The following is a 19,346-nucleotide window of genomic DNA, read 5'->3' on the forward strand; positions in this document are numbered from 1 at the left end:
CTCCCCTGCAGCAGCTGCCATCTCAAACAAAAATTGTGCTTGAGGCCATGTGTGCTCCAAAAGGAACACATTAAATTAATTTGGCACATTTTTATTCATAATTTGTTTCCCCCTCCTTTGAAACCCCCATCAAAACACTTGTACCACTCACTTCCAGAGTCAACTAAAAGAAAGAACACACACAAAAACACTCCCAAACCCAAAACCCCACTGCTGGTGTGAAGATGTTTTTAAGGACCTGCTACTCCTCTACGTAAGAAAATCAAAGCTAAATAAAGCTCAGCCAACCAAAGCTCTTTCTGGCACTCTCATGGCTGGGGGAAAGAGAGGCCAACTCTCATGGACACAGAGATGGCTCTTTCACAGAACAAAAAGCACGTAAGGGTGGGAGAGAGGACGTATACCAACACAGCGTAACTGTGACGAGCTTCAGGTGAAGAGGCAGCCACAGTATTGGACCAGAGAAACAATACTGGGCCCAAGGGACTCACTCACCCACCACGTACTGCTCTGCCAGACTCTCCATGCACAGGTGTATCACAGCACCTCCAGTGACACCTGACATCACGCTAGATGCTCAGCAGTTCACAGATGTCCCGCTGCTTAAGGCCACACCAAGCTTCTTACCAGCACGTCGGGGAGCGCTGTGCTCAACAGTGCTTCAGACAGGCCAGAACGTGCCACTCGTGGAACGAGACCTGAAGAGGAAGCGAGAGGGCTCGTCAGAGGGGCACGACCCGGGCTCTGCACCGTGGTCCCCCGCAGACCTGCTCGCCGTACTCACCATGTCGCTGGGGCCCCTGCTCAAGCCTGGGCAGCAGAAGGAACAAGGCTTCCAGGTGGCAGCTGCAGAACAGGCACCATGACACAGCCAGGGACTCCCTGGTAGAGTGACACAGCAGCAAGACTAGAGCTGGCCTTTGCCAGCCAGGGCTACTCCCACCCAATGAAGAGTACACACAGCTGCTCATCTTGCACCAGGTTCTATGTATTATCAGACCGGCTGACAGTTAATAACATGTCTTCTTTAGCAGAAAGCACAACACTGATCAGTAATTATTAAAAACAACAATTTAAAAACCAGACCAGCCACACCGTGAGCTGCACAGCTCTGCCAGAGCCCAAGTCCGGGAGGACACCCCCCCACTAAACAGCAGCCCGCTCCTTGAGGTCTGGGCCGCCTAAACCTAAGCGGTGCAGTTCGTCATCACCTGGCCACTGAGAAACATTCAAGAATAAAAAACCCCAAACCAAACACCATACCCTGCTGACACATTCGCCAGCAGCAAGTACATCAGAACGCATCCACAAAAAACATAAAAGACACGTTTGCTCCCCATGTGAGAAATTATCAAGACAAGTTGCCTTTCCGTCCTGTAACGTGCCATTCCCTCCAGGCTGCCGAGAGCGGTGCAGCTGACACCACCACCATTGCTGTAGGCTGTTTCGTTGTTATAAAGAGAGTGTCAAGCAGTCCATAACCAAACTTTTAAAACTTCAAGCTCCTAGAAGTCCTACGCTTGGTTTTATGGACTAATTAAATAGGCCTGCAAATAGGCTGTCAGGCTTTGTTTCCCTGAAGTTATAAATTGGGGCAGGGGGTGAAGCAGGACATGACACAGACTAATTCCGTCTGTGCTCCCTTCAGGCAGCGCAGAGACAAACAGAACCAGCAACCCCTGCTTTCTCTGCTAGCGCCTGGGATTTTAGACGTGCCAAGACACCAGTCCTGGATTGGGAAGCCGGTTTAGGTAGGATTTAGCAAGTTTTGAATTTTGTGGAGGGGAAACTAGCAACAGGTTTCTAAAGATGTGCGATGAGGGAGAAGACTCTGCAGAGGAGCGCCGCTCCAGTGCCCCAAACATTTTTGGAAGCCAGCCTGATTCTGACAGGATCCCTTTGCAAAACAAACCCGAATCACCCAAGCACCTGCCTGCAATCTCTCGCAGCGAAGAGCGTTATGAACACCTACAGACCTACAAGGAGGAACAGTTACATGGCAGCCCGGTTACAGCTATCCAGGAAGGTGTTACCACTTGCACACCTCTATATATTAATCTTTATAAATACAGTATTCTACACAAGGAGCTGTAGAAAGACGTCATTCGAGGTTGGCGTGGTGTCTTTTTTACAAAAGCTTGCGAGGGCTTTTGTTCAGATCTCTGCCTTTTTTTCTGCCAGTCTGGAACACTTGTTCTTTTTCCTCCTTCATCTCCCACCCTGTCCTAAGTGCCTTGGCTGGGTGTCAGGTCCAGCCCCTGCGCTTCACCACTCAAAGCGGTGGAAAGGAGACCACATGAAGAGCTGCTCTACAACTTTCAAGGGTGAAAAGCAAAGTGTGAGGCAGGTTCAGCTGTCAACAGGGGAAGCAGGCAGTCACAGTTCATCCCTAGAGGACGGTGCGTTGAGAGATGACTGGGAAGGCAGGGCATCCTTGTTCTGGGCATCACTGTGGATCTCGCCCTGCTGCCGGGATTTCCAGGAGTGCGTTCTGTCCCAGTCAGTTGATACGGTCTCATTGTCCCAGATTGTCGAGGTCTCTGTGTCGCTGAGGTAGCCTGGCTGCCCTGTGTAGTGGGTGGGGTAAACAAGCAGCGGTTCTGCTGAAAAGGCTTTCAAGTCTCTGGACTCATAGTACTCCATGTACTTCGCTCTAAAGAGGAGAGAAAAGTCATCAGGAACAGAGCAAACATTCATCAATGCTGCTGCTTACAAAGATGACATACAAGCCAGCCCACTGAGCAAACAGGTCCCAGGGAGTGGAGGTAGTTGCTGGATCAGAGTCTGACTGTCTACACCCAGAACCCCCTGCCTTACAACCACACACAACCAAAGCCTCCGTTACCAGAGATAGGCCAGCGCCTCAGAACCAGCCCACAGGCCCTGCACCAAGTACGGACAGCAACCCCTCTGCAGCAGGTCTGCCACCTCCTTTGACCAGGACAGACAACCAAAACACAGGAAAAGTAGCCCTGTCCCCCCCCAGCCAGGCTCCAGAAGTGAGACACACCAATATCCTCTGGCTTAAGATTATTCAGGAAGACCCAGCTCATGTTAACCCCAGCAACAAAGGCTACTTACACAGGGTGCTTGTTGTACATGACTGGCAGAAATTCATCTACAGGCAGCATCTTGCTGAAAGGCTCAGCGCCGATGAGTTTCTGAGCCCCTTGAAAAGAGATTGCGTACCCCAGGGTCCAGTATGAGTAATCAGCTTCCACCAGGTTCATGACATTGGGAACTGCTTTCTCAGGCTCCTGCACCTGCATCCTTTTCCGGCCAATGTAGCTTAAAGGGTGAAAAGAGCATAGAAATTGGAACCCAAGCGCATCTGCATCAATTAGGACCACAAGAATGTTTAGGTCAACCAGGGAAAGGCAAAAGGTCAATCCAAAAAGTATTCCCTGACCAGGCTTATAGATTTCTCTTCTGCACCACTCCCCAACATCCACATCTTAACTCAGAGGGTGCTATAGCCATGAAAGACTTCATAAAGGAGCTAACATGCCACGGTGCAAGGCTCAGGACTCAGCCGTGCCAGCTCCTTTACCATAGCAGCATCTCCAGACACTGCGGGCAGTGTTGGCTGATCTCAGCAAAGGGCATTCCAGCATCAGCCTGCCCCAGGAGGCAGAGCTGTCCTGATGACGCGAAGAGCCACCGATAAGTCTCTGCCACCTTCCCCTGCACTCCAGCATTAAGCTGCATCTCTGTCACAACACAGAAAGCACTGCTGACCTCCCCTGCGTGCCCAGGAGTTCCCAAGATGGCTGAGGGCTGGTTACTTACATAAGCTCCCAGTCTAGCTGGGCTTGTTCAATGTCATCCATCAGCTTCATCAGCTTCCTTTTAAACTGGTGTTCAAAGCGCACATCGTCCTCAATAACAAGCGTCTTCTCCAGTTCTCTGTTCAGCACCTGAAACGAGAGGGTTCAGAAGTGAGAACAGTGGCACACATGGGCTGCTCCCCTACACCCTCGAACTGTTGGGGTCATCCTGATCTTCCAGAGCATGCAGGTAGGGAGGCTGGAGAACCACTCCCAGATTCACATCTCAGCTGGGAGAGACTGCAAGAGCCAGCGAGAACAGTCCTGAAAGTATCCTGTGGCTGAGCACCTGCAACCTAGAAAATCCCTTCATATGATATTCCACCATCTGGAACCCATGAGTGACCATCTAGCATGACCACAACCACTACCTCCTCGGAGGAATTTGAAGCAGCCTTTGATGCAAAAGCCACTGTTCTGAAAACCCCTTTGTTGGAAGACAGTGTTACTGGAGTCTGGGAAGGAGAACAACCCAGTGTATCCAAAGTCTGGCTCCGACGACTCAGGAGAACACACACGCAAAGGCATCCTGCATGTTGGTTCCCAAGTTCTCATCTGGCTGTCGGTGATGCAGAAGTCTCAAGGCCACAAGCACAGCCTGGCTTCTCTGTTCCGAAGTCACCGTGGGCTCCAGGCCGTCTGGATCAATGCCCTGCCCTGCCGAGAGCTGCTTCATCACCTAACACCGCTGAGGGCAGAGGCTGTCTGTGTTTGGGTAACCACTGCCACTGCCCCATCTTCTTGTAGTACCAAGTCCTTGCCCCCGTCTCCATCACCCTTACTTGAAATAATTACCTCCTGCTGATGTGGGGCTGTGTAACACCAGCACCTCTGACTGGCCAGCCCAGATCCTCTCAAGTGTGACCCCAACAAGATCTCTTAGTTTAGGTAACAGAGGTTCCTACTGTTCAGAATATTTACGGTATGCCGACTCAGAAAAGCCAATCAGTGCCTTGAGCCACTGGAACTTGCTTCAGATCAGATGCAGAACAAGGGGGAAAAAAAGAACATTTTCTTTTTAAACACCACTTGCTCTTCAAAACCTTCTTGCCTTTCTCTTAAGCAAGCTTGCTCCAAGCAGACTACTGGATGCTTTGCAAAAATAGTCATGAGAACAGTCTGACACAAAAATATCACTCAAAACTGCTGGCAAATGGAAAGCAGAGACAAGAACTTTGAACTCTGCACTGAAGAAAACCCCTGTGCGTGATCCCCTACAAACCAAGGAACACAGCTCCATCCTACACTTCCAGAAACCAGCACTGTATTCGATGCTCTGCCCTACGACTGGCCATGCGCCTGCCCACGGCACCTTCCTGCAGGAACCCCAAGCACCCACCAACTCCTCACCTCCTTCCAGATGTAATAGTGACTAAGGAAGCAGCCGATCTCTCCCCTGGTCAGTGGCCTGGAGGAGTATGGGTCCCGGTAACCCGGGAGCATATCGATGCTGAGAGCTTTCAGCTGACTCGTGTTCAGTGCTCTGAGAAAGAGAGAGTATCACCATTTAATAAGAAAAAAAGTAAATTCAAGTCAGACACAACACAGGAAATGCTGCTGATGTTCAGAGACAAGCTGTTATCTTGAGAAATTCCTGCACTTGTTTTGCTTAAAAACCCAGAGAAAAATTAACTTCTTGATTTACCTCTCTTAAATCAAGCTGACGAATCATACCCTTAACTCTGCCAACGACTTCTTGTGGGACCATCAGCTTCTCAGGCGCTTGGCTTAGAGTATTTTTCCAAGAGGTCTCAAAGACCACTAGGTGGCATGCGGGATCCTATCGCCCCGAGGCCTTTTTGCAACTCTCAGCCCTAACATTTCTGCCTTGATTTCTCATCATAAAAACATCCTAACACACCTCAGAGTTAGCTTAGCAAGGGCTGTGACAGGGTTAACAGCTTTGCAGCATTAGGACTGGACAAACCTCCCAGGAGATAATTGCTCTCCAAGATTTTCACTGCTGACTCCTTTTAACTGACAATTCAGAGAAATCAGTATGATTTTAACCTGATTTTCATCTTAGTCCAAACCACACTGCCCTCGTTCTCTCATGGACACTGACTAAATGCAAGAGAAGAAAATGGAGCAGAACTGCCCCAAACGGACTGTTGGTTAAATAAAAGTGGTATTTACCTCTCCCCTCAGCCTACCCCTCCCACCAGAAGGGAGGTCAGGGCATCCACAGAGACAGTGTTGAGCAGTTATGCGCAACCCACCCTTTGTGAACATCAGCAACCCCAGCTGAACTCACTTTCCATCCACAGCCTCCACTATCTTGACTGCAATCTCCTGCTCATAGAGGGTCCGCAGCATCCGATCCCGCCTGTCTTTCCGACGCTTCAGGTTGATCATGAAAATCTGGGTAGAAGAGAAGGACATCAGCCTCCCAGCTCAGGAGTGAGGAAGAAAAAGGAGTCCTCATGCACTCCTCTTCAGCAGCACCACTGGAAAAACAGATCTTACTAAAATACCAGGTGTGTTTTTATTCCAGGTTGCTTAGAATTTGTCAAAAAAAATGGGTCTGGTTTTGAGTTGAAAGGTTAGAGGCTTGTTCTTTGTCTAATGACTACTTTTAATGGATGTTTTATGTCACAAGGAAAGTTGCTCTTCAAGGATGAATAAAGGTGAGAGGAGACCAGTTACAGACAAGTCTGTAATTTCCAAAGATATAGGATGTTTTGATTTAAACAGAGGCTAAAATGGCCATCTCCAGTCCCAGAGGAACACTGGCCCACATGCTTCTCCACAATGCTGCCACTGCCTGTATTGAGGATTATCAGTGAGGCCACCATCTCAGCACAAGGACACAGCAAAAAGAGGATTTTTGTAATGAATTTGGGCACTGAAAATCCGCTGCTACACCTGCCAGAGCAGAAAGCCTAGCACAGAGCCAAGACTGGGAACAGAGATGTCTGGGCAGGGCTCAGTCCAAGCCTTGAGGAGACAGACTCTCTGGAGGAGGGTAGAGGACTGAAGCCCTCATTTGCAGGTAAACTGCAGAAGGTCAGGGATGTTTTTCAGTCTCAGGCAGACAAGTGCAGCCTTGTAGCCTCTAGAGCAAAACCTCATCCCAGTAAGAAGCAGATCAAATTCCAGGTCGGTACAAATGCAAAAATAATAAATTGGATAAATAAAATGCAGCCACAAAGGACAACATGGGAAAAAAAAACCCTGTGTACTCAACACAGACGCTCAAACACATGTGCCCAAATCAGGCTCAGACTTTACGAGTCACGTAAACAGATGTAGCAGAACACACCGAGAAAACACAGGCTCCCCTGATCCCCACAACTCCCTTGGTCACGGTGCCACTGCCACCCTGGCAGCTGCATGCGCAGGGGCTGCTGGCTCTGCGAACAGCACAGACACGGGCGAACCGAAGCACAGCAGATCCCTCTGAAGCCTTCTCCCCTCAACGCCCGCTCTCTCCACAACGCAAGGCAGCCATGAGAGGAATTTCTGAAGGCTCTGGGGACACTACCAGCGGCAGCAACCATCTTTCTTGTTCACTTTAAGGCCACAGCAGAAAAAAAAAAAATGCGGTGACCAAGCAGGGCAGGGGAGAGCTGCCACGGTAAGCAGACAGCACGCATGATTGCCACCACCCCTGGGCATACCCAGCTTGGGCTAGAAGCCAGCTGTGAGCCTGGCTCCCTGAGCTCTCCAGGGGCTCTCTCAGGTGAGAGAAATTGTTCCCTCCTCTCACGGAAAAACAGGAGAGGTTTCCCAAAAGTCCAGTTTTTGTCGCAGATTGGAAGGAATGCTTGCTCTGCAGAGTCAGATGTAGAGGAAACAGCACAAGAACTGGGGAGTTAAATACCCTGTTTTTCAGCCTCATTTCTGCCATTTTCTCTGGGTTGGACTAAAACATCCACACCATCAAAGAGAGGAAGCCCAAAGATTTGCTGGGCACTGCCCCTGCACACAAACCTGCAGTACTCATCAACCAGGGGTCTCGCAGCAGGTACTAAGTGCCCGTGGACCTGTCTGGCCTCATTTCTCCACAGCATATGCCAGAGGGAGAGGATGCTCCCTGAGCCCTTTCCCTTCTGCTTCCCTGAGCTCAGCAGAAGTTATCCCCAGATAAGGATAGCTATTTACTCCTTGAAAAACATTTTAAGTCCAAATGATGAATGATTGGAAAGAGATACATGAAAAGATAATAACACTTCAAAGGAAACAGATAGAAGCTGAACTACAGGGAGAACCCAGGTCCTCTTAGTGATAAATAGGAAGACAAGACAATGGCAGCAAAATAGGTTCCTTACTTCATCAAATCCCATCTTGTCAGGGTTCTTCGGAGGAACAGAGACATACTGAGAGGGTTCAATGGGAGGACGATCGACTGAAAGAGAGGAGAGATCCCAAGCATCACCCTCACGTACAAGCTGCATCGATATAACGTATCACACGTGTTTTCATCACTGCGCCTAAAACGCCCCAGGGATCTGAAGTCAGGGCAGGAGTGGGTCTAGCAGAAAGCGTCCGTCTCCCACAGCAGAAGTCAGCAGCCCTGTGCCAGACAGACCTCATGACAAAACCCAGGTTGTGCAGCATCCTTTCCACATTAAAGATGCATTTCTGCATTTAATATTGGGATGTTAAGGAGGGTTTTGAATGGGACTGACGGGACCATGAAGTGACTACATCCCTAGGCAGAAAAGTGATGGAAGATGGAAAACTGCACATCAAATGAGTATGTGAGCAGTCAGATCAGGATGCAGACTCCTGAGGGTAAGAGAGCTCTACAAACACTGACTTGGGGGGGTCTGTCATGGCAGGGCACAGCAACTCACTCATGGCCTCGATTAGCGTGTGCACAAAGTTCTCTGTTTCTTCTTGCAGCGTCTGGTGCGATTTCAGGGGCATAGGAAGGAAACCATAGTGTTCACGGTTGCAGATGAACATCTGTATTCCTGTGGGTCACAGAAAAACAGAAATCAGACGTGGGGCTTTTACCAGCAGATTTTGCTGCTCTGTTGCTATGTAGCCACAATCAAACTTTAGCCAGGACCTCAGTCCCAACAATTTCTGCTTCATAAGAAAACTATTCAAAAACATCACAGCGCCATTTTCTGGTTTATTTGGCTGGCAACGAGTGGCCTCTCCTATGAAACCAATTTCCACTTGCTGCCTAACAGCAGGTATTTTTAACTGCAATCAGTTTTCTCCTAGGAGAGACTGCAACACCCCCTCAGCCCAGAGAAAGCATCTTTTTTGGCCTCTGCCTTCACGCCAGGAAAACAAACCTACAGCAGAGGGCAGAACTGGCCTTCAGCAAAGGCAGTCCCCTATACACATAGCAGGACTACTGCGGCTACAAGGGGAGTACCGCAGCAACCCCCATCCCCCAAAACCCCACCTGCACTGCTCAGACCTGGCACGATCCCTTCAGACCCAGAGCCAAGAGCAGGAACCCTGAATGCAGGGTTTGCATCCAGCCTCAAGCAATGCAACAGCTGGCACAGGTGCCAAATGGGTTCTGAAGGAGACGCAGCAGCGATCCTGGGACACGGGGCCTCCCTCCCTGCACAGACCCAGGGCTCAGCAACAGCTTCCAAATCAGGGGGGTGGGAGATGGGGCTCAAGGGTGGGGAAACACACAGCTCAGAGTGAAGGGTGGAGGCATTTCCACTCAGGAGTGGGCAGGACTACCCCCTCGCAACAGGAAGGCTGCATGTGTTACAGACCTGCAAGGGGTGAAGTGGTTCAGGTGAAAGGGAAGTGGTTCCTACAAGGTACCCTGCTCCTCTGCGGGGAGGGGGGACCCTGCCCTGCTCCCTGACAAACAAGGGGGTGGGTCCAACAGGCAGCCTAAGAGAGGGAAAAATTCAAACAAACCCAGGGCAGCTAGGGATGGTGGAAGCTTTTGTCTGAGCTTTGCAAGGATTCTCTGTCAGACCCCAGTAAATGGTCTCCTAGGAGAGGAGTCTCTCCCTAGGAGACTCCTTCCAGGGTGGAGGAGCCAAGTGTGGCCCCTGGCTTCAACAGCACATGTTGGGCCAAATGCAAGCCCAGACAGCTCAGCTCCCCTGGGATCCGATGGGATGAAGCTGCAAGGCCCAAGGCACCAGTACAGCTGCAGGGTCTGTTACTAGCCCAGCACGGGATTCAGTCTGGGTTTTGAAGTCAAGCATCTTCCTGCTGCTGTTTGCTTTGGCTAGAAAATAAAGACAGTGTATTTTCACCTCTGCTGGCAAAGGACTTTGAGGAATACGATAACCATCTTGGAAGTGCCAAGCCTACCACCAAACATGGTCCTTCCTCTCCAGGACTAATTTGAACTGTGCCTTGAAGATTAGAGGAAAATCCTAGAGAGATTCACCAGCAAGGAGAAAAGATGCTTTCAAAACCAGGTGATAATCATAGAATCATAGAATCACTAGGTCGGAAAAGACCTTAGAGATCATCCAGTCCAACCAGATCTGACCGCCACTAAACCATATCTCTCAGCACCTCATCCACCCGTCTCTTAAACACATCCAGGGACGGTGACTCCACCACCTCCCTGGGCAGCCTGTTCCAGTGTGTGATAACCCTCTCGGTGAAGAACTTCTTCCTTACATCCAATCTAAACCTCCCCTGGCGCAGCTGGAGTCCATTCCCCCTCGTCCGATCATCTGTCATTAGGGAGAAGAGACCAACACCCACGTCTCCACAACCTCCTTTCAGGGAGTTGTAGGCAGTGATCAGGTCTCCTCTCAGCCTCCTCTTCTCCAGGCTAAACAAGCCCAGTTCCCTCAGTCGCTCCTCATAAGACATATTCTCCAGACCCTTCACCAGTTTTGTGGCCCTTCTCTGGACACGCTCCAGGACCTCAATGTCTTTCTTGTAGTGAGGGGCCCAAAACTGAACACAGTACTCGAGGTGCGGCCTCACCAGTGCCGAGTACAGGGGCAGAATCACATCCCTGGACCTGCTGGCCACGCTGGTTTTGATACAAGCCAAGATGCCGTTGGCCTTCTTGGCCACCTGGGCACACTGCTGGCTCATGTTCAATCGGCCGTCAACCAACACCCCCAGGTGTTAATGTTAACATACTCGCACTGAAAAGCTTTTTGCAACTGCTTGTTCAAGGAGCTGAACCTACAGCTGTGACATAAAGAAGATGCAAAGCCTCTCCTCGGAGCGGATGCAAGGGAGAGACCCACCCACCGCCAGGCTTGTTCACTGGGAACGTCCCAGCAACGCGTGGTCAGCAAAAGGCTGTTCCCTCGGGGCTGACGAAGGGTTGGCTCACTACAGCTACAACTGCAGCAGCACTCGGCCTGATGTCCCATCAGGCAACACACAAGTCAGAGAAGCCAAGGGAAAGTATTTCTGTTGGTTTTCACTGAGCTCTGGTAAGATCCCGTACCAACTCACCACAATCTAAAAGCTGCTAGAACCCATACAACTGGCCAAGCAGATTTTAAGAAATTATGCAACCCTGCCTCCTTTTTTTTTCAATTTCCTTTTTTTAATGAAACAAGCACAACCACCCCCCTCCCTCTAGGAAATAAATGAAAAGCAGACACTACCTGGTGCGTTGATGCTTTCATGTGTTAGTCCCCTTAATCCTTGGTATTTTTAGCAGAGCAGAATTGTCTGCATTAATGACCCCGGTGTTTCTACCATTTTAACTTCTGCAAGTAAATTGCTGGCAACACTACTTGCCAAAACACATTCAGATGTCAGCTGCAATTTAGGTAAATGGCAGAATAAAAAATACTACCTGCTGACACTAATGGATTTGGCACTGATCTAATCAACTAATCTTATCTGCCTCGCTGATCTCCATGCTTATCTTCCGCTGGCTTAAACACAGTTAATCTGCATAGATCCACACCAGTACTTATGTTCTTTCTGGGATAAAAGTTACTTTAGGATGGGAAAGCTACCTTAAAATGGGGAGGGGGACTAGCACTCCAGCTCTGTTTTTGTAATAAACAATTGCTACAAGGGACAGAAAAGCTATAGATATCTGTGTCAATATTAGCCTTTGTAAGGCAGTGAGCAGGATTCACAGCCATGCCCTAAACCCACAACCATACTTAGGCAACCTAAATTTCCCCCACATCCCTTCAACTAGACCTTCCAGCTGGCTGGATGTAGGTCTTCAGAGCCTCAGGCTGAAAGGAAGCTGAGGAAATCTCGCTGGCTAAATGCTATCTTGTGAGTGCCACGGGCTCTACAGAGCCTCCTTTGGCAATAAAACACCCTCACCGAGTTCTGTTCCGTGTCAGTGCTCCCACCACAGCCCCCGGCCTCAGCAGAAGTGGGACGGTCTCTCTGAAGAATCACAACACAGTTGCTTCAAGCACTGTTGAAAAATCGATGGTTTGATTTGAGGTGGTAAGTGCAATACTTGGCCTGGACAAAAGCCAACACAACTTATGACTTGAGGGAATTAACTGAAGCTACTCAGAAGTTTACCTCAGAGTCCATACATTTTTCACATTTCTGAACCTGGATGTCATCCTTTTATCCTGGGTGACTAATCTCAGCCCAGGACACAAGCCAACAACCTGAGCAGATCCATGGGCCCAACTGCAGAAGCAAAGCCTTTTATGTCATGGGTCAGTGCAGGAAAAAGCTAAAATGTTCTAGGATGGAAGGAAAAAACAATGGGTTTGATTACCTGCAGTATTTCTTAGGCAGCTGGAGCTAATGCAATGCACTTACCACACTCATTGGATGCTGCATTTCTGGGAGAGCTATCGGGGAACAAGGGGGCAGGTAAATCGGAAGGAGCCTTGCTATCCAGACTTAAACCTCAGTTGTCCTCTGGGGCCAATATATCCATGCCCTGACTCAAAGTCAGGGCCCCAAAGGTGCCCTGCAAGCTCACATCTCACCTCTACCTGGCAAGGGCTCTAATTGCAAGTCTTGCTCCCTCTCCTCTACCATTCGTCTTTCTCACTTGATGCCCCTTATCCTCTTGTAGCTGAGTGTTAAAAAGCTCCGCTTAGTCTGCCAAGACAATGCCATCTTTTTCAATGCTGTCAAGAACTTCCAACCAAAAGATCACTAGAAGGAAAGCTGGTGGCTGCTGTGCTGCTCTGGAAGTGGTGGGAAAGGCAGTCTCCTCAGCCTGTCTCTTCTGCAGAAGCAACTGCCAACGACAAGCTATAGTCACTTCACTTTCTCTCTGCTTGTCTGACCCCAAAGAACAGCCCTTCCTTCTCACCTTAACTTTGTCTCTTTTACAAAGAGAGGACAGATAGCACCGGCTGCACCTCACTCAGAGGACCCACAAACAACTTTTCCCTACTAATTCACCTCAGTCAGACAGCAAAACCTGCCATGATGCTCAGAACAGAAACGCATTTCATTGGTGCTGCTGAGGTTTCATCAGTCCCTTTTTCCTTTATAAGGCTCCGAACTTTCTCCTTTTCAATACAACAGGGTAAAGAACAATAGAGATGGCCATTAAAAACCCTTCCCAGGAGCTCCTTCCAGGTCTGCCACCCAGGACTTTGCTGGAGACAGCCAGATCCACTCTCCAAAAAATAAATGGGACTAAACATCCACAAGTACAAGCATCAGTAGCAGCAGCATCATGCACCTCAGAGACAGTGCTTTCTCCGAGACGTGCAGAGCTCCCTGCAAACACCAACAGCCATTCCAGGGAAAGGAAGAGGACACTAAGGTTGTGTGACTTGGCCTGAAAGGACTCCTGTATTTCAGCTCTAACTAAAATCCTCCCACTGTCCGGTAGGAGTCTACCCCAGTATCAGCTGGAGCAGTACATATTTTCTCTCAGCTGTGCCCCAAGGATCTCAAGGCACCTCTGTGCTCCACTGGTTCTCCCAAAGCACCAACGACACAAAGTCAAGTATGCAGAGATTTACCAGCTCTAGCCTGCTCTTGCCTGCAAGAGATTTCCTCTCAGCACAGCCCACAGGGTCCACATCATCCCCCTGAACGTTGCACTGCTTTTGCTTCCCACCGCTCCCCCACACCCAAAAAAAAAAAGACGTACAAAACTAAACCAGACAATTCCTGCCCTCGTGAGCACTGTGGGCAAGCAACTTGGTTTTTATTTTCCACGAGGGCTGCTCCATTTAAAAACAGTCTCTTGCCCTCTTTAGAGCTTTGTCTACAGACTTAGAATACCTTCCGCTCTCACAGCATTCACCCGTGTTCACTGCTGTCTTACTGCGACACAAATCAAGGGTGGATGCCACACACTTTGTCTCTGAAATACTCCCCCCGTCCCAAGAGTGGCTCTTGTGTCCTTCGAAGCTAGCTGTGAATCAGAACTGCCTTGCCAGTCACTGCTGGTTATCCCTGAGCAGATCCGGAACAGGGTCTGAACTCACCACTGAAGTCAGCACAGGACTTCTGGCCTCTGAACTCAAAGTAGAGCTCTGCACATCTCTACCAGCGAATCCTCCCCAGCAAAGGCTGCAGACGTACCTGCCTGGCGACTGGAGAAGGCAAAGACCATGATATCGTCAAAGCTCCAGGTGTAGTCCTGGTCTGGGGGGTAGAACATCAGCTTGGTGGAGGCCTCTTTCCTCAGGTCAATGAGGAACGTGGAATGAATCATCGGGACAGCAAAACAGCCTGTCCTCTTCCATTCCCGAATCAGGGGGTAATCCAAGGTCCTTTTGTAATAGCCCTGCAATCACAATGAGGGGGCTGCTCGTTACAGGAGATTTCTGTTTCATAGATGCTCCTTAGCAAAAGCCCTTAGCCCACCCCAGCAGAGATGGGTCAGTGACCAGTTCTCAGATTTTTAAGTGTCTTCCATTTGGAAAAGGCTCAGTCAAGTATTTAGAAAAAACCTCCAGCCCAAAAAATTAAAGCTTGACCTTCTCTCTCCTTTTTAGGACCTATTGGAATCCCAAGCCTTTACATTACAAAACTCCCTTGCAAAAAGAGCTTCAAACCTCAGACTATTTTCTCCCGGCTCTTCAAAAACCTTTTTTGCACAGACCCTTAGGTCTGATCCTGGAAGCTGCTGAGCATCTGTGACATCCTCCAACAGGCACGAAGGACATTCAGCACCTCACAGAACTGGATCTGCAGATCATTTCTGACCATGACTTTTAAAAAAAAAAAAATTTTTTTGTTTCACGGCAGCAAAGGCAATATCGCACTCTCCATCAGCTGTGTACGAATCCATGCTTCCTCCATCCCAGGGCAAGCACTTCCAGCACTGTGGGTGCAACACCCATACTCTCCAGCTCACAGCTGGTTTTGCAGGTGCAATCTGCCTGAAGCTATCAGATTTGGAAGTAAATACACTGAATTCCTCCAGAAAGAAAAACCTAACGCACCAATTAGACATCTGGACACGGCTGACAGTTGAATCCAGAGCAGATTCTGGTCTTTACAGAAATGATGAGTCACTAAAATAAGTTAAAGTTACTTTTATGTTCTATTTTCCATGAGCATCCTAGCAACAGCTGAGCAAATCACTGCAGAACCACTTTGCCCTGGCTTTGTGTAGAAGCATGGGGTGGTGCATTTGCCTGTTTATGTATCTCCGATCCTCCCCCCTGCCCTTCTGACCGTGCTGTGAGGACTAGACAGCTCAAACACAGTCGGTCTGATTTTCATGAAGAGGAGGGAGTGGGTTGAGACCTTACTAGAGATTCCCACTGAAGGAAGGGTTAAGGCATTCAATCTTTGACAGACAACCAAGAATGCCCACAGGTGAAAGATGCTGGAAACTAATCCTTCCTCCTCCAGTCACTCACTATGGGGTTTTGGGGCTTTTCACTGCTCGTAAATCACGCATAGTCAAGACTCCAACTTGTCAGCACTGCTGCCACGCTCTCCTAAGGTTATAGCTTCGTGACAACTAAATGTCAAGCTGTCTGGAGCTGGGTTTGGCTTGCTGTTGCTCCGTCCCAGAGGCTGTGTTTCAGGGCGGGCTCCAGCTGCTACTCCCTCCCCAGGTCCCCAGGGAGAGCAAGGCTGACAGCATGAAGACGTGGGACTGTGAGCACGAAAACAAGAAGCAGCAATTAAGAGAAAAGAAAAAAAAACATAAAGGGGGAACTTTCCTGTTCATTTGAACAGTTTTTATCACCAAATTCTGCAAGATGCATTTGCTGTTGGTTTCCCCCACCCCCCTCCTTTTCCCAGCTAATGCTGGGAATGATGGAAGTCTACTTTCGGAGAGGTAATGCCAGGGGCCGGGGCTGAGGCTGGTGCCCACAGGCAGAGATCCACTTCAGGCTGTGGAGCAATGCCGATTTACATCAGTGGAAAACCTGGCTGTCTCAGGGCTTAACCTTAAAAACTGAAAGGACAATGCCTTGGCTATGAAGTTCGTACCTCCATTTTAGAAAAAAAAAAAAACTGAAACAAGTAAACACATTCCAAAACACCTCTTTTCTTATTTACATATTGACTTCCCAAGAATTTGGAAAGCTCAGGACCTTTTCCTGCTATTCTTACTCAATTAGTCTGAACTGTGAAACTCTGTGCCATAAGATGATGTGGGTGCCAAAAACAACAACAAAAAAGGATTTAGATAGTGACTTCTGTATTAAAAAACCCAAACCAACAACAAAAAAAAACCACCACTGAAATCTTTAAAGGCAAAAGCCTTCCTCAAAAAATCCTAGAGTAGGATATTGCAAGAGGATGGAAAAATATTTTGGGGAAGTATCATTCACTAACTTGTTTGCCATGTTCTTATACTATTCCCTAGGCATCTGCCACAAACCACTGCTATCAGACAGACCCTTGGTCCAAGCCGGTACGGCTGCGGTGCTTTCACTCTGCCTGCAGTCCCGACGTGTGTTCTTGGTAACAGTGGGAAAAATGATGTTTTACACCAGGTAAACAGAAGAAGTGGGGAATGGCGTTGCTTTTTTGTTTTCCGCCAGCAATGATAAGGCAGTTTCCTCTTGTCTTGCTGCTTGTCACTTGGGAGAAGAGACCAACCCCCACCTCTCTTTAGGGTTGCTTTTGGGGTTGGTTTTTTCTTTGTCTTCTGCTTTTGCCCTTCCAGTTCTCTCCCCCAACCCACTGGGCAGGAGCAAACAAGCAACTGGGTGGGGGCTTATCTACCAGCCAGGATGAACACACTACAGTGATGTGGATCAGTTCCTTCTGGCTCTAAAAATAATGCTATACCTACTAGACATCATCTTTGTATCTGACACTTTCTGCAGTCCAGGTTATTGAGAAAGTACCATGAAACTGATTTGTAGGCTCAGCACTTCTGTCCTTTACACCAGAAGCCTTTGCGTATGTACTTCAGCACACACACTCCCTTCAAGGCAAAGGGTGTTGTCCCACTTCATAAATCTTGTTCATATATGAGAAAAATAACCGATATACAATGCAGAACTGTAGAAAGAAAAGCAAGTTCCTCCCAGATTAGTGTCACTACACAGGAAAGCTAGTCTTAAATAATATACCATGAGTTTTAAGGCCATTACACAAACATATGGAATGACCTCAAATAAATTCTGGTGTGTACTTCAGTATTTTTTATGTCATTAGTGGGATTGTATCACTTTCCAAGACTTGTGGCTAAGCAAGCTCAGCTTCCTCTTGATTCAGTTTTTTCAAGTGAGGAACCTCAGATAAGGAAGCAAGTTTCAGCTGCTTGCCTGCACACCCAACGCAGAACACTTACTGCTTTACTCATACCTACTGCCCTCTTAGAAAACAAAGCCTGAAAAACATTTATAGAGTGCAGTGTCCTCTCTACCCTTACTCCCAGATTCACTGTAAACATATGGATCATTCCCAAAGACACTCACCCAAGACTTGGGATGCCGCCACTGAGGGAGGCGCAAGCTGAGATGATTGCACCACTATTCTCACTACATGCCAACCACCTCTGCACGTCTCAGAGCTACAGCAGCTTCTTTTCAGAAAAAGGACACTACAAAAGCAGATGGGAAAGCCCAGAGAACAGAAGCGACGCCCACCACTTCACAGACACAAGGCAGGAGGCCTTTGAAAACACAGCTTGCACAGTCACCCAGCATCACGCACGAGGTCACTTGCCTGCGGAGTGATGCCACACCAGAAGTTAGAGTAGAGAGAGCGAGACTCTAGCATCGGTGCCACCAGTGTCTTGTTTTCTGCTATCATCAGGTTCAGGGTTTGTGGGTTAGTCAATAAATTGTCTGTATCAATAAACTAGAGAAGTAAGAGGGGAAGAGAAAAAGAAGGTTATTACATGGAGCAATATGCTTCTCCTGACTCTTTCTTGGGAACAAGGCAGCCAGAGGCATGAGGCTGGGAAAAATACCCACAAAAAGCACTGAGCTGGTGGTTTTGATAGCATAGGACACCTCTCTGTTAGAGGTAAGCTATGAGATGAGAAAACATGCAGAGCTTCCCTCTGACTCCACAGAACGTTACTCCAGCACTGGGGCAACAGAGCTGCGAGGGAAAACAACACTGTTGAATCAGGGCACTTTTATTCTGTGAAAAGGATCACAAAGAACTCTTAAAAACTGGCCTCACACCTTTGCCTTGTTCAGAGGCCGGGACCATCACCAGTAATTGCTGCTGCAGTGACCAAAGGCATGCATCTTTCCACAGCTGTTCTGCAGAATTATTGCCCCTACACTTCACAGGTACAGGCGGGGTTTCAATCTGGGGCACCCTTGCAGGACTATACTCAATCCTGACCCCCGTGGAGAAAGCTTTGGGCTTACCCAGGGGCTTATCGCCCTAGCTGCAAGGTCTCTCGGTCATCAGACCAAGAACCGACGCACAGCATCTCCATGCAGAGACCTTTGATACCTGGGGCTGCCAAAAAGTCTCCTCACTATCTAAAGACAGAGTGACTACCTGAAAAGCTTTTGCCTGAGAACAGTTAATAAATCAAACCTTGTATTTACCAGGATGTAGTCTGACCACTTCTCTCGCGCAGCACGCAGGGCAGCCTGTCGGAGTTTCATCACATGAGTGAAGCGGGAGCTTGGCCAGTGCTTTGGTCCAATTTCTTCTGGGTAAGACCTAGCAGAGGAAAAAAAAGTGACTGCAACTCATGTCTGGGTCCTATTACAGTAGTTTAAAAATAAAAGTTCCCTTGCTGCCTTCTTTCCAAAAGACAAACAGCGTTGAAGTCACCTCAGGCAACCCAAGAGAGGTTTTGAGGAAAATGATTCCAAGTTTTGTGCTGGCATGTGTACACAGAGCACTGGAGAACAAGCAGTGCTGCAGCATTGCAGGGAATCATAGAAAAATTTAGGTTGCAAAAGACCTTTAAGATCACCAAGTCCAACTGTTAACCTAACACTGCTGATACCCCCACCTAACACTGCTGATACCACCACTACACCATGTCCCTAAGCACCTCGTCTATGTTAAATCCCTCCAGGGATGGTGATTCAACCACTTCCCTGGACAGCACGTTTCAATACCTGACAACCCTTCCAGTGAAGAATTTTTTCCTAATTTCCAATCTAAACCGCCCCTGGCACAGCTTGAGGCTGTTTCCTTTTGTCCTATCACTTCTTAATCAGGAGAAGAGACCAACCCCCACCTCTCTGCAACCTCCTTTCAGGGAGTTTTAGAGATCAATAAGGTCTCCCCTGAGCTTCC

General features: G+C 48.6%; 1 protein-coding gene across 1 annotated transcript in view; it reads right to left on the bottom strand.

Annotated features, from left to right (window-relative positions):
• Nucleotides 1–2,304: 2,304 nt before the first annotated feature.
• Nucleotides 2,305–19,346, bottom strand: part of LOC104506513 (procollagen galactosyltransferase 2) — an 18,906-nt gene continuing 1,864 nt past the window's right edge. The window contains exons 2-11 of the mRNA XM_010147486.1: nucleotides 18,641–18,758; nucleotides 17,796–17,930; nucleotides 14,232–14,436; nucleotides 8,627–8,746; nucleotides 8,099–8,175; nucleotides 6,082–6,188; nucleotides 5,178–5,310; nucleotides 3,790–3,917; nucleotides 3,082–3,288; nucleotides 2,305–2,653 (exon numbers count right to left, since the gene is read on the bottom strand). Coding sequence (XP_010145788.1) covers nucleotides 2,377–2,653; nucleotides 3,082–3,288; nucleotides 3,790–3,917; nucleotides 5,178–5,310; nucleotides 6,082–6,188; nucleotides 8,099–8,175; nucleotides 8,627–8,746; nucleotides 14,232–14,436; nucleotides 17,796–17,930; nucleotides 18,641–18,758 — 1,507 coding nt within the window. The 3' untranslated portion in view covers nucleotides 2,305–2,376. The remainder of the gene's footprint in view (nucleotides 2,654–3,081; nucleotides 3,289–3,789; nucleotides 3,918–5,177; nucleotides 5,311–6,081; nucleotides 6,189–8,098; nucleotides 8,176–8,626; nucleotides 8,747–14,231; nucleotides 14,437–17,795; nucleotides 17,931–18,640; nucleotides 18,759–19,346) is intronic.

This window comes from Eurypyga helias, unplaced genomic scaffold (assembly GCF_000690775.1).
Source record: "Eurypyga helias isolate BGI_N326 unplaced genomic scaffold, ASM69077v1 scaffold962, whole genome shotgun sequence".
NCBI lineage: Eukaryota > Metazoa > Chordata > Aves > Eurypygiformes > Eurypygidae > Eurypyga > Eurypyga helias.